This window comes from Chelonoidis abingdonii, chromosome 2 (assembly GCF_003597395.2).
Source record: "Chelonoidis abingdonii isolate Lonesome George chromosome 2, CheloAbing_2.0, whole genome shotgun sequence".
Classification (NCBI taxonomy): Eukaryota; Metazoa; Chordata; order Testudines; family Testudinidae; genus Chelonoidis; species Chelonoidis abingdonii.
Window position 1 is genome coordinate 278,360,068 of NC_133770.1, and position 23,001 is coordinate 278,383,068.

The 23,001-nt window shown below is 44.9% G+C and overlaps 2 protein-coding genes across 2 annotated transcripts in view; one reads left to right on the plus strand and one right to left on the minus strand.

The window, feature by feature from the left end:
* The window catches only part of SNTB1 (syntrophin beta 1), a 167,012-nt gene extending 152,276 nt beyond the window's left edge, over positions 1 to 14,736 (minus strand). Inside the window, 2 exon segments of the mRNA XM_032777235.2 lie at positions 14,043 to 14,410; positions 14,412 to 14,736. Of these exon segments, the coding sequence (XP_032633126.1) occupies positions 14,043 to 14,410; positions 14,412 to 14,647 (604 nt within the window). The 5' untranslated portion in view covers positions 14,648 to 14,736.
* MTBP (MDM2 binding protein) overlaps positions 1 to 23,001 on the plus strand; it is a 321,748-nt gene that overhangs the window by 216,504 nt on the left and 82,243 nt on the right. The gene's annotated exons all lie outside the window — the stretch shown is intronic.

The following is a 23,001-nucleotide window of genomic DNA, read 5'->3' on the forward strand; positions in this document are numbered from 1 at the left end:
ATCAGAAAATCCAAATTAAAAATTTTCATTTTGAAACTAATCCACTTTAAAAAAAATTAGAAATGTCATTTCAAATCAAAATGAAATAAAAAAAACTCATGGAAAACCTGGAATTTTTCCCAGCCAAAAAATTGCAAAGTAGTACTTTTTTTTCCAAGCAACATTTTAACTAGAAAAATATGGAGTTTCTGACAAGTCCTATTAGTATCTAAAACTATATTCTCATGAAAATATGATGATCTTGTAGGTTTTAAATAGCAAAACCAGACATTTCAATTAACCTACAATGGCCTTGATCCAGTGTTCCTCACACAAGCAAATCTCAGTAGGAGTTTGCTCTGTTTTGGTGGGATGAGAATTACCATATGGGTTCAGGTCCCATATTTATTTTATCTAGGTTTTATGGATTAATTCTGCTATTTTGACAGTCTATTCTACACCTTTTTAAAAAACAAGTATAACAGGTGGTGAAAGGGAAATGTAACTGACTTAGGAACATTTTTGAGTTTTAGGAATATTTTGTAAATCATCTTTTTAGGATCTGTATTTATAGCCTTTCCTTAATGGGGTCTTTGAAGGTTGATTTTGTTGTAGGTGAAGTGGAAACACCAATAATTTGTTCCTTATATGTTTCCTTTATGGTCTGCCCCCATGAAACATATGGGCACAATTTATTTACCCAAGCAGCTATTTGTGAATGGATTGTGAACAGATTTTCATATAAAGAACAGGAGTACTTGTGGCATCTTAGAGACGAACAAATTTATTTCAGCATAAGCTTTCGTGAGCTACAGCACACTTCTTCGGATGCATAGAAGGGAACACACAGACAGAAGATATTTATATTTACAGAGAACATGAAAAGGTGGAAGTAGCCATCCCAACTGGAAGAGTCCAATCAGTTGAGATGAGCTATCATCAACAGGAGAAAAAAAACCTTTGAAGTGATAATCGAGATGACCTATAGAAGGTGTGAGGAGAACTTAACATAGGGAAATAGATTCAATTAGTGTAATGATCCAATCATTCCCAGTCTCTGTTTAAACCTAAGTTAATTGTATCAATTTGCATATTAATTCAAGTTCAGCCGTCTCTCTTTGGAGTCTGTTTTTGAAGTTTTTTTGTTGCAAAATTGCCACCTTCAAGTCTGTCACTGAGTGGTTAAAGAGGTTGAAGTGTTCTCCTGCTGGTTTTTGAATGTTATGATTCCTGATGTCAGATTTGTGTCCATTTTTTTTTTGCGTAGAGACTGTCCGGTTTGGCCAATGTACATGGGAGAAGGGCATTGCTGCGACATGGCTATATCACTGGTAGATTTGCTTTCACTAGCACTTTTATCGAATGAGGATCCTGTATTTTCCAAAGCTTTTTCGACTGGACACCTCTTTCCTGAGAAGACTGACGTTCTTGTTGACCTTCAGTACTTGCCATTCAGTTTTTAACACAGGAAACTGGACTTACAATGTAGGCTCTTCTCTAGCCAAGATGAGGAAGCATTCCTGCAGTGGCTAGGGACTCATGGCAAAACAATGGATTAGCAGCAGCCTCTGCAAACAGCAGAAGTTTTGTAGACAGGCTTTATGTTGTTTTGCGCTCTCTCCTGACAGCATGCTCAAGACTACTTCAGTTGTTTAAAGAACTAGAGTTGTGTTAACATTTTGTCAGGTCATTTACTTGGCAATATCCAGACTCTACTGTCTGGAAATGAGCTACATGAACTTCACTTTCGCAACTGCAGTAATCACATCTGGATGCTTCATGAGGAATATAACAATTAACCAGTTCTTCTGGTTTCAGTCATACCCTTTCTAGTCAACTCAGAAGATGTGTTTGTTTTCAGAGAGTTAAAGTCAGCTGAATTCTGCTGCTGTAGACCTGGACGAGCCTCTAGTGGCAGAATGCACAGAAATCACTACTCTGCTTGCAGGAGGAAAAAATGGACCAGCACTGCCCACAACACTGAAATAAGGTTCACCACATTCACCACAGAAATAAGTTTTAAATTGCTATTATATATATCCTCCAGGAATGTATCTTCTGATACTGGTTGTCAGGAGGACCCCCATCACCACTATGCATCATGGATAGATGTCAATATACAGGCAAATCAGTAATTGTGTAGACTAGCTGGTATGAATGAGGTAAGAGAGTGACATTTAGAGAGGTTTAAATGTTCTTTGGAAAGGTAAGCAAGTTAAAACTTTTGTAAACACACCCCCTCAAATTAGGGGACTGAGGGAATAATACTCAATAGCTCAAGCAGCAGCAGGTTTGAAGACAAAGCTTGCTTATCTTATTCATGCAAAACATTCATTAAGACCAGGTGTTAAATCCCCCCTGGAACTTCAAGCCAATGGGGGTCTGTGAATGAATAAAGCAAACAGGATGTAGTCCATTGTGAGGAATCAGGTCTGCAACAGCATTTCCATTACCTACTTGTTATTCCTTTAAGGCCTCAATCGTGCTCCCACTGAAGTCAATGGGCTGGTCTACACTACGGGGAAATCGATCTTGGATATGCAACTTCAGCTACGTGAATAATGTAGCTGAAGTCGAATATCTAAGATCGGATTACTCACTCATCTCACCGCGCGGGATTCGTGTCCACGGCTCCCCCTGTCGATTCTGCAACTCCGTTGGGTTGGTGGAGCTCCGGAATCGATATAAGCGCGCTCGGGGATCGATTATCGCGTCTAGATGAGACGCGATATATCGATCCTGAGCAATCGATGTACCCGCCGATACGGCGGGTAGTGTAGACGTAGCCAATGAGACTTTTGCTATTGACTCCAGTGGAAGAAGCCAGTCAACCTCCCCAGCCTGGGTGGTGTCTATTTGCAGTGACTAAACCTGGGAACTCTCTCTAGATGTAAAACATGAGCCCCTATTACTCACGCTAAAACACCAGGACCATCCACTGAGAGGCAGTAGCAGACTCAAACTTCTCTATGTGGCCTAGCCACTAGAGGAAGGCAAAGTACCATATGGTCAGGGTGGGTTTGATAAATCCGTCCTGAACACCTTGAATACCAAATTCACTTTACTGTTACTCCAATGAAAAGAAGAAACAATTGCATCAGCACTGAATTTGACCCCTCAACTTCAGAACCTTGCACAATCAAACCCAATGTCAGTTCACAGATACAATGATTTTGATCATCTTAATTAACCAAACCTCATCAAATATCTCTCTCACCTACTGATCAATATTCACAAGTATTCCTTACATTAATGGTATAAAGTGAAAATTGCTTTTGTACCATTGAACACACTAACAACAGAGCAATAAACTTATTTAAATGGCCACGTTACCCTTAAAAGAGACATAGGTCTGACTGAAATATCTGTCTCATGAGTCGCGAGTAGGACCCACAAACTGTAAGGTCAATTTTTTTGCTGGTGTAAACAATCAAAACTCTATTGAAGTCAACAGAACCCTTTTACACCAGCAGAAAATGTGGACACTTTCCTTTTTTTCCTGAAAGTTTTATATTCTGATGTTCAAACACTGAAAATGCTTTAAAATGGAGAGTTAAAACAACAAGTGGCAAGTGGAAGGGAAGAAATTGGGGTTCTACTAGGACCCAATCCTACAGATATTTATTCAATAAGCAACCTTACATACACTAGTTGGGGCCTTTGATGTGAACAAAACCTACTAACAAGAACAAAAGTTACTCATGTGTATTAGTGTTTCCAGGAGTAGGCTTTGACTTTAGCTGAAATTATAGTGTGCTTAATTTTAATAACAACAACACATAAAATGTCCCTAAACCTCGAGGAAATAAAAAATGTATTCAAGCCCTATTTTGGATCTGGCTTTGTTAGTTCTGCCAATACAGTTACCTCCAGTAGCTCAGCAAAAGGCTACATAATATTTTAATCAGGAGTGCACTGTACGTTAATCATTTCAAATCTGAGACAGTCTCGCCCGTCTACTGTTCTGGCTCATTTCCTTACAATTAAGACCTACATCTTACTCAAGTGCTACAGTACAGATATATTACTTCAGATGACACAGGGTACAGTGCCCTAAGTACAGATTTAGAGAATGCTTAACCCTTTCAGTACTTGGAATTGTAGACAGAATAATTAAACAGACCAAAATGAAAATGTACAGCAGCAGCTAGTAAATCTAGCTTGCCAGACAGCCAAAAATTATGCTTCTTGGTCTCATTAACGTTAAAAAAAATACAGCAATGTAGCAAACAGTACATCAATCTGAACTCTGTGTGTAAAGCAAACCTGAGAGATCTGTTCACAAAGTATATGCTTAATTGCATTCTATGAAATGAGAGAATAGACTTCACAGCTAAAACTCCATAGCAAAACACACCTCATAAAATACATATAGTCATTCACATGGACAATCCCAGATGACTGATGAGTTGATGCCATACTTGGTATTTTTATGCTGATATTTTTGGTAGTTTAGTTGTTCCATTTGATGCACCGCATTATAGGTAGGGTGACCAGACATCCTGATAAAATCAGGACAGTCCTGATTTTGAGGAGTTTGTCCTGCATCTTGATCAGAGTATGGTTGGGACGCCATTTGTCCCGATATTTTGTTTCCTGGTCTTCGGCGGCAATTCAGTGGAGAGTCCTTAAGTCGCGGACGGTCTTCGGCGATATTTCAGTGATGGGTGCTTCTGTCTTTGGCTGCAAGGTTTATTATTCACCACTGAAATACTGCCAAAGATGGTCCATGACTGAAGGACTCTCTGCTGGATTGCCACCGAACTCCTGGATGGGTGAGTGTAAAAAAAACGTGCCCTTCCCCCACCCAACTGCGGCAATCCCAATATTTTCCCGTTAACATAGGTCACCCTAAGTATAGGTGATATGCATTAATGTTTAAATGAAAAAAGTTATACCTCCTTGTAGGCAAGCTTGCTAAAACTGCTGTTTTGGACAGATTTAAACCTGAGTAATTACTGAGTTGAAGTTGGTCAACTGCATTCTGATTACTTCAATTCCCCCTGCAGGTGCTGTTGGAACAGTTACTTTGTGTCACAATGTATTATATTATATTGTGTTGCTATGCTCGATGAGCCTGCAAGATTCGGGACACCCTCATTGCAATAAACTCCCCCTCTTCACAGGCACACAAGGCACAAAATATCTCCTTTCTGCTACGCACGGAGGCCAAGCCACAGAGACCCATGCAAAGGCACTCTAAGTTGCCAACAAACGTTGCTCTGCAGACAGCATCTACACAAGACTGTGAAGTGAATGGAGAGCAGTAGGTGTATGACTCAGGGCCCAACACACAGTGTGATCCAGAGCCTCAGCTGCTGGGTGAGGGGCAGGGAGGAGCTATGCAAAGGGAAGCAGCCATTAATCCGACCAACAAGTTCTCACAGCTGACATGACCTGTCTGCGTGTTCCTTCTGAGTTACTCGCAAGCCTCTCTAGCCCTGAATAATTGTGTCTCTGGAATTTTTTTCATACTCACTGTTCAGCCCATTTCCTGCTCTCTGGGAAATAGATTAGATACTGGCCCTAGGACAGAACTGTACACCACTTCCCCAATCAGTACAGTACTTTGGGGTACTGCTGAGAACTGACTATTGATCTCCAACTCTTTGTTGTGTCTCTCTTAGCTAGTTTCCAATCCATGACAACACCTTCTCTCTCCCTCCATGACTACAGAGTTTCCTTAATAACCTCTGGTGAAAAGATTTTTAAATGTCCAAATAAATTACATCTACTAAATCTTCTTTTCTACTTGTGACACTTTCTCAGGGCATCCAGAACCACAGGACACCATGTTACCTCCCAGCTCAGCACGAGAGACATGTTGGCGCTAAACTGAGTATCAGTTCATTCCCTGCCCCTGCAACAAACTCCTCAAGATCCTTTATTTTGCCTTGCAAGTTAATACTTTGAGAACCCCAGTCCCCAAACTCCCCGGAAGCATCTCCCTGTAGTGTCCAGCCTGTCACTCAACATTCACACTAATTAGCAGGTAAGCTGTCCCCAAAGAGACAGTGTACACACAGCTGGAAGGTTACTCCACAGACTCAGGTCCTTTATAACATAAGAACATAAGAATGGCCACACTGGGCCAGACCAAAGGTCCATCCAGCCCAGCATCCTGTCCTCCGATAGCGGCCAGAGACAGGTGCCCCAGAGGGAATGAACAGAACAAGTAATCATCACGTGATCCATCCCCTGTCGCACAGCACTGTAATCTATGGTAAAAACAAATATAAGTCCATTAACAAAGAGCAAAGATTCACAGATTCTAGTGAGGGTTGAGTAAGAATAATGGAAACAGAAACAGTTATAAATAAACCAAAAATATATCACGCTTTCCAGAGACTAAAGCTTAACAGGTTACAGCCCTAGTTTCTCACCCTCAATATCTTTCTGCCTGCCAGTGTTTAGTCTATCCAGGACCCATTTCTTCAGAATGAACCCCTTCTGCCAAGGGTGTTCCTCAGCAAAATGGATAACAAAGGGGTTCTTTTTCCTCCCTCTGACAGTGCTGTAAATCTTTGAAATGTAACCTTTCAAAGTGCATCCCCAGATAAGACTTTTCTCCTCTGCTGCTTGTTTTCCAGTGTGTTGGCGCCATGCTGAGTTCTCATCTCCCCCATCAACCTGTTTTTCTTATTGACAATATGCAAACAGGGCTTCCTTTCTGCTGATTCCACAATGCTTAATTTACAGTAGAGACAGGAAGATAACTACCCTTCCTCCTGTCTGGAAGAAACCAGTTTCCCCTTCTGTTTGGTTACAGACTCTAAGGGCGGGTCTACACTGGGGGCGAGGAGTGGGAAATCGATCTAAGATACGCAACTTCAGCTACGTGAATAGCGTAGCTGAAGTCGAAATATCTTAGATTGATTTACCTCTCGTCCTCACAGCGCGGGATCAACGTCCGCAGCTCCCCCTGTCGACTCTGCTACCGCCATTCGCGCTGGTGGAGTTCCGGAGTCGACAGGAGCGCGTTCGGGGATCGATATATCGCATCTAGATGAGACGTGATATATCGATCCCCGAGAAATCGATCACTACACGCCGATATGGCAGGTAGTCTAGACGTACCCTAAAGCATCATACTAGTATCTAAAATGCCTCATATAGTGTTAATACATACATTTCACAATACTAATGCCCATTGTGTCACTAGCTTTCACTGATACCTCACTCAATTCTTTATAGATAAATACTATAACAGCAATGTGTTAGGTGTAGTGAGTTTGTCAGGCCTGACCAGGAGCTGCTGCACAGAGTTGTGAGCCATCAATGGGCCTCTGTGTCACACTAAAGACATGCTCAAAGAATTCTTTCAGATTAGAAAGGCACAGGTTTCCTTTGAAACAGCCAGGCAGGCTTATCCCTAGCATATTTTGTTCATGATGGTATTTTACGACTCTTTATTTACCATTTCAACCAATTTCCCTTTGTACTGACATAGTTGTAATACTTATAACAAATCCATGGCTACATAACCAAACAGAGAAAGGCATAAAAAGATCCAGTGGAGTTGAAATCAGAAAAAAATTCAAACTGGAAATTTTTCACAGTGAGGTTAACTGACCATTGGAACAGATTACCAATGGACATGGTGAGTTCTCCACCACACAGGAGCCTTGAAATGAAGACCAAATGCCTTTCTAAAAGATATGTTCTAGGTCAGCCACAGGCTATTGAGCTAAAGAGAGAAAATCTATGCCTTGTGTTATGAAAGAGGTCAGCCTAGGTGATCATAATGGCCATTTTGGCCTTAAATAGCTATGAACAGCAAATCTACTTGGGAATCATCACTGTTGTTACTGTGCTGAAAAACATGGTCACTAAGAACTTTATGGTAACAGAACTTAGATCCTATTGTTCCAAATTCAGTCCCCTATTTGAGGTAAAGGAGAATATCCATTACCTGTTATAGGACCAATGACATATAGCTGAGCAGTTCTGATTCAATCCAGCAGAGGGCAGTGGTCTATATTAGCTAGTTTATTACATAATTAACGGTATTAAAATGATCTTCCTATATATTTAGAATGGTTATTGAAAAAAATGGCAAAATTAAGATACAGTTCTATTTCAATAACTGCAGCAAATCCTTAGCCTTTTAATTTGACATTATTTATCTTAGAGGAATTATCTAACTTTTTTAAAATGTACATCAAACGAAGTAACTAAGAATTCATTTTTACAGTTCAGTCTTTCATTATGGAACTACTGCCAAGAGTTGTGGTTTCCTTTCCAGGTATTCTTTAATTTGAATGCAAGACTAAATTCATTTAAGGAAGTTTAAGTGACAAAGTGTGTTATTGGGCCAAATCATGTTCCACTTACATGAGCTGGTCCTAGTAAACCCATAAGATTTAGCCCATGGTATCCTTGTTTCCTTTAAAGCAATTGAAAAGGAGATTTACTGGGAGGGGGTACTGATTCCTATTTGTGCAAGGTAATACAGACAGCCTACAGTCTATATCAGCCTTTGTAGATCATCCATTGATTAGATTAAAGAGTTCCCTCTCAATTCAAAACTAAGTTTCAAAACCTTTACCATAATTTTCAGTCAAACCTATTATCAAGACTCAGATTATCACACAGTTCTTGGAACTGGTGTAACTGAGACTAAGATTATGTAACTTTCTTCTTTATCTTGTGATTTGATATTCAAATAAAGGTGTTCAAAAGATATCTAGGAAACCCATTAAGCGCTATCCAGCTTCTAGATCATACCAGAAGCATTTGTTCAATTAGATATTTGCTGGCATAAAGGAAGCGATTAGCCTACTTTATATATTTGCTGTAGGTATAAGGAGTAACTTTATAAGTGAGGAACAATACATGTGACTGGCAATCTCAATTTTAGCTCTACATTCCCGGGTCCAAAGCATACATAGATTTCATTAGTGGCTACAATGTAATATATAGGTCAGCAAGGACATATTTTATGCCCTATATCTCTCTTACTGTTTTCACATTCTTGCAGGAGATGGGCATTGTTTGACAAGTAATGTCTTTTGCAATCCCCTAAAAGTAACTTGTTGCCAGATCACTGCTGTAGGAAACACATGACAACACAGGTAAGTGAGAGCAGTTTTTCAGTAGTCAACAAGTAGTCTTTGGCCATTTTGCTTTATCTGAAGTAGACTTCTGTTTTATAAGGGTGAATTATTTTGTTTTTTTTCAAGAGAAGATTAAGAAAAGAGAAATTTATTATAGTAGTTGTTTTTCACACGTTGCTTTAGTTCACACTTTAAATGTACATGATGCCAGTATCTTCAGCTTCTAGAAATACTGTATATAAATTCCACTGGGGAAATATTACACCATATAATAGTAAAGAGCAACAATATGCTTCCATTCACTCTAATGAGCAGAAAATTGTTCCTATATGACTATTATTCTAATCTAAATGAGAATCACAAAAAATGCTGAGTGAAATACATACAAACATTAAGAACCCCTGTGAAGATTCATTCTGTGTTTAATGCTTTGCCGCTTGCCCACCTCCATCATATCCACCTTCATATTAGCATGTTAGAAAGTGATACGGTTCAGAGGTGTATCCATATCCCTCTGAGGTAAACACATACATTGGTTAGGTTATTTTCCTCTACCCTAGTCCAATGAATTAGCAGGCAGAGGCAATCCTGCCTGAAACTAGCACAGATTATGTTTAGTTTTTTAACTTTATTATAGGAACATAAAAAGGGAATCTGTACAATACAATCTGTTTGGCCCGTTAGTACTTACAGAAAGTGCCGTGATGTAGCGATCATTCTTAGACGCTTTTTAATACTCTTGTGATTCAAAAAACAAGGTATCTACTTGAATGTAAGTACCTCGCATTGCGCAATCTCAAAGATCACTAGGTTTTCTGTGGTATCTACTGTAAGGGGACTAAATTTAACAAAACTGGAGGGAAAATATAAATTACACTCACACACTTTTTAAGCAGTAGCTATTACTACAATTTGGGCAGCAATCCAAGCCCATAGGTAAACAGTTCACATTTTATAGAGAGATATTCTAGTTTCCCAAACAGCATCTAAGTGCATATATAGTTAAACATGATTTTGAGGATGACAAGCCAACCTCAGCTCCAGCGCTATCCCCACTCCCTCTGCTCACCAGCCTGTCCCCTTCCCCCATCACATGATTGTCCTGTTGTAGGTCTAAGCAGTGACTAAAGTAAGGGGGCTCAGAAAGAAACATCTCCCCCTCCTCAGGAAAGATCACAGGGGAGCTGTCCCTCTTTGCCCTGGCAGCATTCCTACAGTTCTCCCCTTCCTTGGTTAGTCAGGGACAGCTCCCCGGCCTTTTTCCAAGCTTCTTTAAAACCACTGGGTGTGAGCACCTTACACCTAAAGCTCCCGAAACAGCATCCTCTCTGCCTCAATTATTTTCTATTTTTAAATTTCTGTAACAGACTCTTCCTCTGGGGATCGGGCACCGAGAAGGACACAGCACACACTGACCAGGAGGTTACACAAACATCTTTCTCTAAACATACACTCTAAATTGGTGTTGCCTTGCTTTCATGGTGGACAGGTTAGAGATTGAGGGTGTGCCACAAGCCCTGAGCAAGACACAGCGCATCGTTCTGCTGCCCTAAGACCACAAAGAAACTGAGCCATCCCTATACTGGTACAGATTACATCCCCTTGCACCAGCTCCGATACGTTGGCTGATGCAGCTGCGGAGAAGGGGTTAGACCTAAGGTTCACCCCTATTGCAAGCACCTCCATTCCCCACACCCACCCATGCAGGAAGGGAAGCAGTCGCGCACCCCATATACACATCACTCTCTTTCACGTTAGTACCCGCAATGCAGGTGACAAGCATAGCACCTCAATCTTCTGTGCTGGCATGCGGAATGCCCCACAGTTTGACTCATTGAGACATCATTTAACTGGTCAAGCATTTTTGCATAGTGTTTCTATAGAGGACACCATATAAAATGAGGGCCTCACTGCTGTGAGATGCTGGGTGCCTTCAAGCCTCACCCACTTCAAATTGGGAACAGAAAGAGTCAGCATCTTTCAGGATCAGGCCCTTAGAACTACACTGCACTGAACTTACCCCTTCAGATTTTGGTGCCCAGCGAGCATGAGTAAATTCCATTATTTCCGCAACAATATAAGCATAACGAATCATGACACAAGAACTAACGTGTTAGCACAGCAGCTGGCAATGTTCCTCTGCCTTGCCAATTTTTTTTAATGGGGGAGAATTCCTGGAGGTTTGTCTCTTGCACACCTATGTGTTTTTCCTGGAAAGCCCACTGTTTTTAATAGAGAGCTCTCTAGGAGGCTAGGGTTAGGGAACACAAGTAAATAATATAGGGCATAATCCTGTCCCCACTGCAGCAATAGCAAAACCCCCATCAACTGCAGCAGGCAAGCAGGATCAGTCCAGCTGTGTCAGCTTCCTTAAAAAACAAAGTTTAAAGAACCTTTGATTTTCCTTTCTTTAGTCATAAAAGGACTGTTTTAAATGGCATCACTGAAGAATGATCTGCAAAATGGGAAATTGACTCTCAAACTGGTTCTCTTGTTTTAAGCTGCCTGTCCTTCATAGATTCCCTGTCAACTGAATAGCAGGATCTGGGAGACACTATGGCAGATTCTGATTTCTCCAGTGGACGTGGCCCAATGTAAATATTTCAGCACCAGTCATCCATTGGGGTGACTATGAAAACACACCATTGAATGATGAGCACTACTACTCTGTTGCAGAAATAAGGCATCAGCATTAATTTCAATGGAGGAAGGAGCCGAAGGCAGCAGCTGCAATAGGGTTTAAAAAGGGGGATGGAGGGGGCAGGAGTAGACTGAATCCGTGGTCAAACTGCCTGGTCTTTGCCAACAACACTGACTCTTTTATAAGTGTCACATAGCTTCTGCATGTCCAGTTTTATATATTATGCATAGAGGAAAAGAGTTAAGAAAATTATACAGTATTTGCTATGTTAATTATTAGACAATACCAAAGGTCAAATTCTGTCCATACATCGGTAACCTTTTACCAAAGATGGAATTTGGCCACAGGAGCCTCTCCCTTTCTGCTCTCTGACCTAGTAGACCTTCCTGAACTATTTCACTGCTGGGTGAAGAAGAGAGGCAATTAGATAAGAAAACCCTGACAAATAACTACCCAATTTCTTCTGGGTGCTGAGGTCCCGTTGTTATAAGATGCAAAGTTGATCAGTTCCTCACTCTCACAGCCACAGAGTCAGCTGAAATGTTCTGCCTTGTCTTTTATCCCACAGACTCTATAAGGTTTTAAACCAAGGATTCTCATCCCCTTTCCATACCATAAACTTATAGTCTGCTATTTACAACTGATCCTCAAATGCACCCCATTCCAAGAGGTATTACAGTTCTTGAGTGACTCAAGAGAGGCACATCAGAAATTGAATTGTTGTTTAGTAGAACCACAGGGAGGACACGTTGCAAATGACTGAGCAAATCCATTTCAAACTAAGATAGGAGGTATGGAATGGCAGCAGGTTCACCACCTCACTCCACAGATGCTAATAACCCTAAGGTCAAGAACCGCTGGTTAAATGAACTTATGTAAAACAAACAAGCACTTTATCAAAACACACACATACACATCAAGGGCATTTTCTTTTTAACATGCACTAGGCGTGTTTCTTTCTGCTGAACCTTTTCTCAGGTCTAGCTTCTAAATTAATCCTCAAGGAAAAGACACTTATAAAAGATTTTTTTAAAAAATAGCTTTCAACTCCCCTCTCACAAGTCTTGAGATCTATGGAACTTTTTATCTGGTCTCTCACTAATCCTCTCTCTTGTTTTTGTCTCTCCTCCCCAAACACTTTGCCTTCTTTCTTTGGTCTTTAATACAGTCTGTGCCAAAACTCACTAACTTAGAGTGAGACTCGCTTCTTTTGCATTCAGTTTTTAAGGTGGCTTCTAAAAGATCATCTCACTGCTGCTTGGGAATCAATGTCTGTTCCCCCCCCCTGCAAATGTTTCAATGAGATATTTGCCAATTTCTATCAGATTTGTTCCCTTTTCCCCCTGCTATGAACTAGGAAGGGGAGGGTAAATTTCACTCATTTCAAGTCACACAGGTTGCCTTAGCCCTGTGATCTGATCTGCTTGTTTCTCCCCCCTTTTGCAGAGCAAATGTAGTAGTCAAACTCTCCTCCTTGTGGATCTCCCCCCCCCCCCCGGGTCATGTGTTATCTCAGCTGTTTAGGAAGGCTTTCCTAACCACTTCTCCTTGCAGAAAGAAGGTCTGCAAAGCTGCAGGCTGGGGATCCTGGAGATAATTTTCACTTAACCCATGTCAATGTGTGTGATCTCTGCAGTTCCTGGAGTTCTGTCACACTTCTTTCCTCCCAGTGACAGAGAGTTTCAAATCCCTCAACTGTGTGGCCAGAGACATGCAGTTGCTTTATATCCTGCTCTGGTTTGCACTGTACCGTAGTTTGTGTTCTGATCTGGCCGGCAAGGCTTTCCTCCTCCTCCTCTTTTTTTTTTTTTAACATACACTCAGAGAAACTTGCAAAGCCGGCAGCTTTGCAGCTGGGGTTCCTGGAGTTTCTTTAGTCAACTTAACTCCTAACGTTCCCTAGCCATAGGCTGGAACCTCTCTGCTGACGTGCGACCCGATCTGCTTTCCTTACAGAGTTGCAAAGTCCTCAGTGAGCTGTGCGCCTGGGGATCTTAGCGCTGCTTTTAAAAAAAAATTAACTCTTTACTTTCCAGTCACACAGACTAGCACAGCCCTGGAGTTTGTGATCTGAGCGCTGCGGTCAGGATATGTCCCTCCGCCGCGCCATAAACACGCCAGAGAACAGGTAGCAAGAGCGGCCAACTCTGCGGTGTCTGTCACCCCTTACATACCGCTGCCCCATAGGCACCAGCAAAGCCCTGATCCGCGAGTCTCTCACGGGAGCAGGGAAAGTGGCTGGGGCATACCTGGAGTCACGGTGTCTTTCCCCTCTGCTGACCCCCCACCTGCCCCGCTGGCTGACCCTGGGCTCCCCGTGCGCGGACGGGGAAGGGGGAGCTGCCGGGCCCATTTTAACCCCTTACCTTCCAGCAGCACCTCCTTGCCCGCCCGCTTGAGCGCCTGCACCGCCTCGTCGTGGGTGGCGTCCCGCAGGTCCGTCCCGTTCACGGCCAGGATGGCATCGCCCACGTAGAGGGCCTGGGTCTGGTCGGCCGCCAGCCCCTTGAAGATCTTGCTGATGAGGATGGGCATCTTGTTCTCCTTGCCGCCCTTGATGCTGATGCCCAGCCCGCCCAGCTCCTGCTTCTGCACCTTCACGCACCGCTTCTTGTTGGAGATGGCGTCGGGCACTTGCTCAGGGAGCTCGGTGAAGGCGGTGCGCACCCCGGGGCCAGCCCCTGCCTTGGGGCTGCTGCCGCCGCCGCCGCCCAGGGGCTCGGCGCCGCTGGGTGCGCGTGCCCGGCTGGCTCCCGCGGCCAGCGGCAGCCCCTCGGTAGGGCGCCCCGTTGCCGCTGGACCCGACGCCGTTGTGGGCTGCGCCGTCGGCGCGCTCCTCGCAGCTCAGCACCAGGGCATCCTCGCCCAAGTTGGCCAGGACTTTGTGCCAGCGGTCCCGCACCAGGACTTCCAGCCAGCCGCTCCGCTGCTGCCCCCGGCCGCCGCCGCCGGCCGCTGCCGCTACCGCCATCTTTGGAGCATTCTTAGCGCACCATGTGATTGCACAGCCCGACCGACAGCCCAGCACAGGACAGGGCTGCGCCCCGGGAGCGCCCCGAGCTCCGCCAGCTGCGCCGGGGGGCGGAGCAAAGCCCGCGCTTAGCCTAGCGCCGCGGCCGGCGGCAGCCTGTCAGCCGCTCACCTGATCCCAGGCGCCACCTCCGTCCGCCGCCGCTCACCTGCTGCGGGCGGCACGTGGAGGGGAGGCAGGGGCAACCCCCATCCCAGCCCGCTGCGCGCCCCGGCAAGCCACTAGCAGCAGCCCTCGTGCTGCAGGCACCCATCAGCTCCTGCGGCTCCCTGGGCACCTCCAGCCCACAGGAGGGTCCATAGCAGGAGGCACCTGGAGGGAAGCTCACCTGCTCCGCGCGCCACTTAATCCCTCTCCACCTCCCAGCAGCAAGCACAGATGCGTCAGTAGACAGGCCCTCCCCAGACCAGCGCTAGCTGAAATCTACCCAAATCCGCTTTCAACCCCTTTCCTCCCAGCTCTTTACCTCCCATTTCTTCCGGGGAGCAGTCTCGTCTCTCCACTCTCCTCCCCTGGTTTTGGAAGACAGCGGGCTAGTTCCCTTCCCCTACCTGATCTCTCCACTTTGCTTATCTTTCTCTTTATAGTCTGGATAAGGAGGAACTCCCACTTCAGCTGAGCCAGTGTCACTAACCACAAAGCCCCTACAATAGTTCCGACTCAGAAGGGTAGTTCTAGTTTTGGGACAGAACATGAACATAAAAACGGCCCAGTTGCCTGTCTGCTGCCAGATGCGTCAGAGGAAATGAGCAGAACAGGGCAATTATTGAGTGATCCATCCCTTGTTATCCAGTCCCAGCTTCTAGCAGTGAAGGTTTAGGGATACCCAGAGCATGGGGTTGTATCCCAGACATGGGTGGTGCGTATCATAGGCTGGGGGAGGCCGTGTCCCCCCCCCCCCCAAACAGCCCAGTGTGGATCTCTCCTAAAGGCCCCCTCCTGCTTTCCTTTCCCTCTTGTCCTCAGCCCAGACAGGCTAGCTGCTCCTCTTCAGGGAATTGGGCTAGGCCTGGAGCTGGGGCTAGGGCTAGGGGGCTGTGGCTGGCCTGTAGCTGGGACTTGGGATGGCTGGGGTCACTGGGGCTGCCCAGTGCCAGAGGGCCCCTGGGAACTGGGGTCACACCACACAGTGCTCGGAAGGTGAGCTGCCAGCGCTGGGGCTGCCTGCCCTGTGCTCGGGGGAGCCTGGGGGCGCTGGGGCTGGAAACCACGTGCCACGGGGCACTTGGGGGCTGGGAGGCTGCCTGCATGCCCAAGGCTCAGGGGTCCATGGCCCACCTTGCACTTGGAGGGTCACCCGCCTGCTCAGTGCTCAGGGGCTGGTGGCTACAGGGGGAGGGGGGCTCTGGGTTCTAGTGAGAGAAGGGGGATGGGAGGAGTGGGCCCATGGGTAGGAGGGAGGAGCGGGGGTAGTCTCCCGGAGCCAGCAGGTCACCTGCTGTCCATGATCCCTGACCATCGATGGACCTATGCTCCATGAACTTCTCTAATTCTTTTTTGAGATGGCCTTTTTGGCAACAAGTCCCCAGGTTGACTGTGCATTGTGTGAAGAAATACTTCCTTTTGTCTTTTTGTCTATTTCTATTTGACTATTATGAGAAGGCATAAATAACACTTCCTTATTCACTTTCTCCACACCATTTATGATTTTATAGTCCTCTGTCATATCTCCCTTTAGTTGTCTCTTTTATAAGCTGAACAGTCCCAGTCTTTTTAATCTCTCGTCATATGGAAGCTGTTGCATCCCCCTAATCATTTTTGTTGCCCTCCTCTGTACTTTTTCCAATTCTAATATATCTTTTTTGAAATGGGGCAACCAGAGCTGCATTCAGTATTCAAGGTGTGGGCATACCCTGGATTTATATAGTGGCAAGTGAACCAAGTGCTGATCAGACCTAGCACTCTGTCACACAAGTGTCTCTGAGTAGCCTGTCGACTGAGACAGAAGCAGGACCAAGGATGCCCTGTTACATAGCATTATGTACTTTCTGTCTTATTACCTATCCCTTTCCTCATGATTCCTAACATTCTGTTTGCTTTTTTAAACTGCTGCTGCACATTGAGCAGATGTTTTCAGAGCACTATCCACAATGACTCCAACATCTCTTTCTTGAATGGTAACAATCAGAGATGACTCGTGCCTCCTGATACTGGAGAACGGGGGTTCACAATGTAAAGAGGGGCACACGTGACCCCCCCACATGTTGCCTCTGAGAGGAACTTCCAGCCACACCTCCCCAGGTCAGGGCAGCCAATCCCACCGGCTCCTGGGGGGCTGGGTCCACAGGAGTGGGGAGCACACCACTTTGGGCCTGGCTGGGGCGAGCCCTGGTTCAGGGAGACTGACCGCACCAGGGTCTCCCCGAAGCTCTTGGACATCTCAGCAGGGGAGGGGGGGCATGGGCAGAGCCCCTACCTCTGGCTGAGTCGAGGCCAGGGAACTTGGTCCCAGTGACGACCCTGCGCCCAGTCCGGGGCTGCCACGCTCTCCTGGCCCCACCAATTACCTGCCAGGGAGCAGGGGGCTCTGTCCTTCTCTTGCTGCACCCCTGTCTCGGTATGTTCGGCCCCTGTCTCTTGCACCGGGCCTGGGCGGGAAGCAGGATGGAGCCACTTCTCATGGCTGCTGAAGATTGCTGCTCCAGGTTGCTGCCTCTGTGCAGCATGGCAGTTGCCTGAGAGAGAGCCCAGCTGGGGAGGGATTCGCAGCTGGCCACCTCCATTCCCCAACCTGTCCTGACTGCCGGGGACAGGGACTGAGCAAGCCGGAAACATGCTCCATGGGAGGCACTAGGGCTCAGGACTTCAGCTCCATGGGACACGCTAGGGCTTGGGGCTTCATCCCTTCAGGAAGTGCTGGCCCTCAGGGCTTCTTCCCTGCAGGGCATGCCAGGGATCAGGGCTTCAGCCCCACAGGGTGCGCCAGGGTTTGGGGCTTCATCCCTGTGGGGTGCACCGGGATTCAAGGCTTCAGACCTGCAAGAGGTGCCAGGGCTAAGGGCTTCAGCCCTGCGGCTTTGTCCACTCTGGACAGCTCCAGCTGAATTTAAGTCCAGGCTTTAGGACCCTTTGGAGTGGGAGCTCCAGCCTGAGCCCAGAAGTCTACACAGCAGTGAAACAGCCCCACAGCCCAAGCCCCACAAGTTCAAGTTGGCTGGTCCAGGACAGCTGCAGGTTTTCCTTTGCTGTGTGTACATACTTGTAAGCAGGGTCTGAATGAATGCTTCCCTGACAGCTAGCTGGGAGGGGAGAGACTTTGGGTCTGTTTATGTGAATACAATTTGCTCCTGCTGTTTACATATTCAACAGACTTGGCTGGTGGTGGGTTACAAATCACCTTAGTGCTGTATGCAGGGGTAGTGAAATACAGTTACCAATGTTGTAATTATTGTAGGAAAACAGGAAAGCAGGACTGTACGTAACCTAGCCCAAATGGGGGAGGGGTGGGGACACCCTCGGTTGAAAGAACCTTGTTAAGCCAGGGGCTTGAATGCCAGCTCCCTATAAGAGTAAAAGTGGGAGATATTCTAGTCAGGAGGTAGCATAGCCTCACTAAGGGTTTTTTGCTACTGTTCAAAGAATAGCACTAAATAGGATTTATTAGGAGTTTTATTAAAATGTTTCTTTTCTACACTCAGACTCTGTGCTTGCGAGTGGGTGAGTATTGCCTCTACAGGTGTAAAGAGTGGTGTGTAATTTTCCCAGGTTCTCGGGTGGGGGCTCGAGCTGGTTCTGTGGCGTATCAATGGAAAGGAAGCCCTAGAGACAGAACCCAGCCCTGGTTCCTGCGGGCTCTACCTGGCAGAAGAGTTACATACTCACAGTGAGACACAGCTCCTGCCCCAAAGAGCTTTCAGTCTAGTTTTACAAGGTGTAATAAGGTACTGAAACAAATAACTGGTAGGGAAGTAAGTTGGGCAATGTTGGTGATAGCTGAAATACAAGCTTATTTTTTCATAGACTAAGCCGTGTAGACACAATTAAACAACACAATGGAAATGATTCTTTTTAAGGGATGAGTGGATTTAAATAAATACAGTAGCACTAATGTATAGTGAATACAGTGAAACTTCACTTATCACAAAGTAGAAGGAATGTTCCAGGTTGTTTCCATTCAGTCCAAGGTGCACATGGAAAGTGGTTCCTGTTAGGGAATCTTTGCTCTAAGCCCCGTACCTGGGAAAGAAGCACAGTTGTGTCCTAGGCCAGTGGCTTTTAACTGGGCTTGGCCTAGAGTGCACAGCACCTTGTGGGACAGAACCAGTTATGCCTCTCTGCCTCTTACTACATGAGCCTATTACCCTGGAATCCAATAGGTACATGAGCCTATTACTTCATGTTTGTCTTCCAGTTCAAATACTGCTAGATCAATGGCTCTCAGCCTCTCTAGACTACTGTATCCTTCTTAGGAGTCTGATTTGTCTTGCCTACTCCAAGTTTCACCTCACTTAAAAACTACCTGCTTATTAAATCAGACATAAAAATACAAAAGTGTCACAACACACTATTACTGGAAAATTGCTTACTTTCTCATTTTTACCTTATAATTATAAAATAAATCAATTGGAATATAAATATTGTACTTGCATTTCAGTCTATAGAATATAGAGCAGTACAAACAAGTCATTGACTGTATGAAATTTTAGTTTGTAATGACTTCGCTAATGCTTTTTATGTAGCCTGTTGTAAAACTAGGCAAATATCTAGATGAGTTGATGTACCCCCTGGAAGATGTCTGCATACCCCTTGGGGCACGAGTACCCTGGGTTGAGAACCACTGTCCTAGGCTGTGCAAGCTTCTTCTCTGGGCCCTGCCAGTATGCCCCAGTGCTGTGTTAACAGGGACACTTCCACGTGAAAGTAGTCTCTGTGCTTATTCTGTTTTTGAAATATCTGCTGAGATTGCCAGCTGATAGCAGTTATGCCATGTGGCTAAACAACAGGCAGTCTTGCCATACCCAGTGCTCAAAAGTCATGAGGCTGTCTTAAAAATCTTGAGATGCAAAAATAATACATTTTCATGTTCGTTTATTTGCCCTGTGGCTTTTGAGCCTTTAGGGAGCACTCATGTGACATTTACAAGCTTTCTTTGCAGCTATGAGAGCTAGAAACTTACCTTGTTAGTGAAAGCTGAAATTCTCCAGCAATGACCTAAATGTGGAAGCTGAGGCTTTAAGAAAAATATCAAAAAATTGTAAAAGTTGGCAACACTGACAATGGACTGAGGCTGTTTGGGCATTTCACAGAGGCCTCTGCACAGCCATTACCCAATCTATATTCAAGAGGTAGAAAGGACCATTGTCTTAGTAACAAGCCCACAAACCGTCACTCCTTTCTACTATTTGTCTTCCAAGTTATGTGGTGATTCAGGATCTTTCACTTACGACTGAGCAAGCATTGTATGGAAGGGACTGTAACATTAACAAGGAGTTTGAAAACTTTAAATTTCTATGATTAGGAAAGATGAATAATACTTTTCTCTTTTCTAGCTTCCTCTTCCCAAGGATCTCAAAGTGCTGTACAAACATTAATTAATTAAGCCTCACAAGGAGGCAAGTATTGTTATAGCCATTTTATAGATGGGGAAGAAGAAGCATGGAATGATAAAGGCCTGGATCCACAGAAAGAACTCAGGTATTGTGATGCTGAGTGTCACAACACCTAACTTTTAGGTGCCTATAAAATTATAGGTGAACAACAGTGCAATGTACAAAGTCTGAGTTAGGTGCCTAGGCTCCTATACAATGAATGGGGAGAGATACCTGCCTCAGAATGCAATCCACAAAACAAGCATGTCAGGCAGCCACCCAGGGTAGCCAATGGGAGATGCTGAGGAGAGGGGTGTATGCTAAGTCCCTCCCCTCTTTTATAATTCAATATCAAAATCTGGGTTCAGGAAGGCACCTACTTCTGCTTGTGATTCACAGATGGGGGGAAGACGGTCATTTAGCTGCCCAAGTTGTGTGTGGGGCTTGATCAGAAGCCACCTAATTCCACAAGAAGCAGCCAGATGAGGGGCAGCAGATAGGGGTGCTGGCCTAGAACCTAATGGCTGGACAAGGGTACCAGTCCAGGTGGGGAGCGAGGAGCCCTAGTTCAAGTTCCCCTTCTGCCTCTGAGGGGGTCTTTGAACAGGGATCTACCACCTCTCAGGTGAATGACCCAGCCATTAGGCTACAGAATAGTCTGATGTGGGGCTTCTTCAATCCCTCCTATGGAAATTGTTCCATTTTTAGTAGTAATTAAACATTATTTGGGACAGAGAAAGCATTATAGACTAGTTGTTAGGACACTCATCTGAGAGATGGTAGATTCCTATCCAAAACTCTTCTGTTCAGACAGCAGGGGGACTTGACCCAGAAGTCTTTCACATCCCAGTAGAGTACCCTAACCATTGGGCTAAACATTATAAGGGTGGTGGTTGTTCTCCAGCTTCTGCTCCTCCTCTCCCTACTGCCCCTCCCCTACTCCCCTCCAGCTCTTTTGCATGGAGTTAGGCAGTCTCTGAGCACACTAATTGGACCAGGCCCTGCATGCGACTTAGATAGCTGAATACCTATCTTTCCCCTGGTTCGTGAATCGCTCAGGGCTTAGGTGGGAGATAGGCACCTAAAGTGATGCAGCAGTACACTTGCCCAGGGGCAGAACTATAGGCACCTGGGGATCTGTTACTGCAAAAACTTAAGCAACAAATGACAGACATTTGATGCTAAGTATTTTTCAAACTTTAGAAACTTTATAAGCAAACAAACAAACAAACAAACCTCCACTACCAATAGCTTAATGATTTTTGCCCTGTTTATAGAAAAGCCAAGGTTTAAATTTTACAAAAAATAAAACGAATGTTATTTAATTAATCCGGGTTACTATATGCATGGCACACGTCTGTGCCATTTCAGAACTCCTGCGTGGTTCCCACTGAAATACCTATAGTATATTGGCAACTGCACTGTATGTAATTGAGACTTGTCCTTGTGCTCAACTTTTTTAAAATCTCCTCCCTTTCCCTTCCCCATTCCAACAGAAGTAAATAATAAGGGTGTTGCAGAGCCAGCATCACAGGTACTGGTGCCCTAAGCAAGAGTCTCATTACAGCCATCACCCCCCTCTTATCCCAGAGTTGGGAGAAACCAGGGATGACATTTTTCTCGTTAAAACTCATAGACTCATAGGTCAGAAGGGACCAATATGATCATCTAGTCTGACCTCCTGCACAAAGCAGGCCACAGAACCCTACCCATCCACTTCTATAACAACCCCTAACCTATGTCCAAGTTATTGAAGTCTTCAAATTGTGGTTTGCTTTTGAAAAGACCTCAAGCTGCAAGAGTCCACCTCACGCTGCAGCGGTAAGGAACAAACCTCAGGGCCTCGTGCCAATCTGCCCTGGAGGAAAATTCTTCTCCGACCCAAAATAATGGCAATCAGCTAACCCTGGAGGCATGTGGCGCTAAGCACCATTAGGCCAAGGCATCCAGGAAAAGAATGTCTCTGGCAGTTAACTTAGATCCTATCCCATCCAACATACCATCACAGACGCATATTGAGCAGATGAATCTGCTATAATCCAAGATCGATTATTGCCAAAATTTAGGTAAATATCCGTATCATACCATCTTCCCTTCCATAAAACTTTATCAAGCTTTAGTCTTTTAAAGCCAGAAGTTTCTGTTTGCCCCACTCCCCTTTGGAAGGCTGTCTCAGAAGTCACTTCTCTGAGTGCATAGTCGGAACAGCCCTCAAGAAGAGTAAGGTCCCAAAGAATACCTGCTAAACCGCCAAGTATAGATGATTACATACGGAGACTATATTGAATGAGCAATATAGCATGAGGATACAAAAGCTTGATTGAAAAAAATTTGACATGAGGGTTTTTTCAACCTTCCCCCTTGGCAGGTGAAGATTAATGTGCGATTACTTAATAAGAAATCCCGGCTGTTAACAATAGATGAAATAAACCTCCAAGCCAATAACCCTAACGCAGATGTGGATAGGCTATCGGCTTCCATGACCTCCCCGTTCCTTATTGCGAAGTCCATATACATCATATAATCATGAAACTTCTCTAATAATCTTGATCATAAGAAAGAATTAGAAAGACGCCCCTGATAAGAGCAGAGAAGTACTTTCCTGCTAGTACACAGAGTATTGGGCCCTTTATATTATTCACTTCCTCTCTTTGTAACTTGTCAAACTTCTTCGCAAATATCCTTACATTGTTGTATATACCATAAGTCGTAATTGGGTTTTTATCTAAGCAGCTCTCAAATAAGGAGTTGAATGGTCGTGCGTAT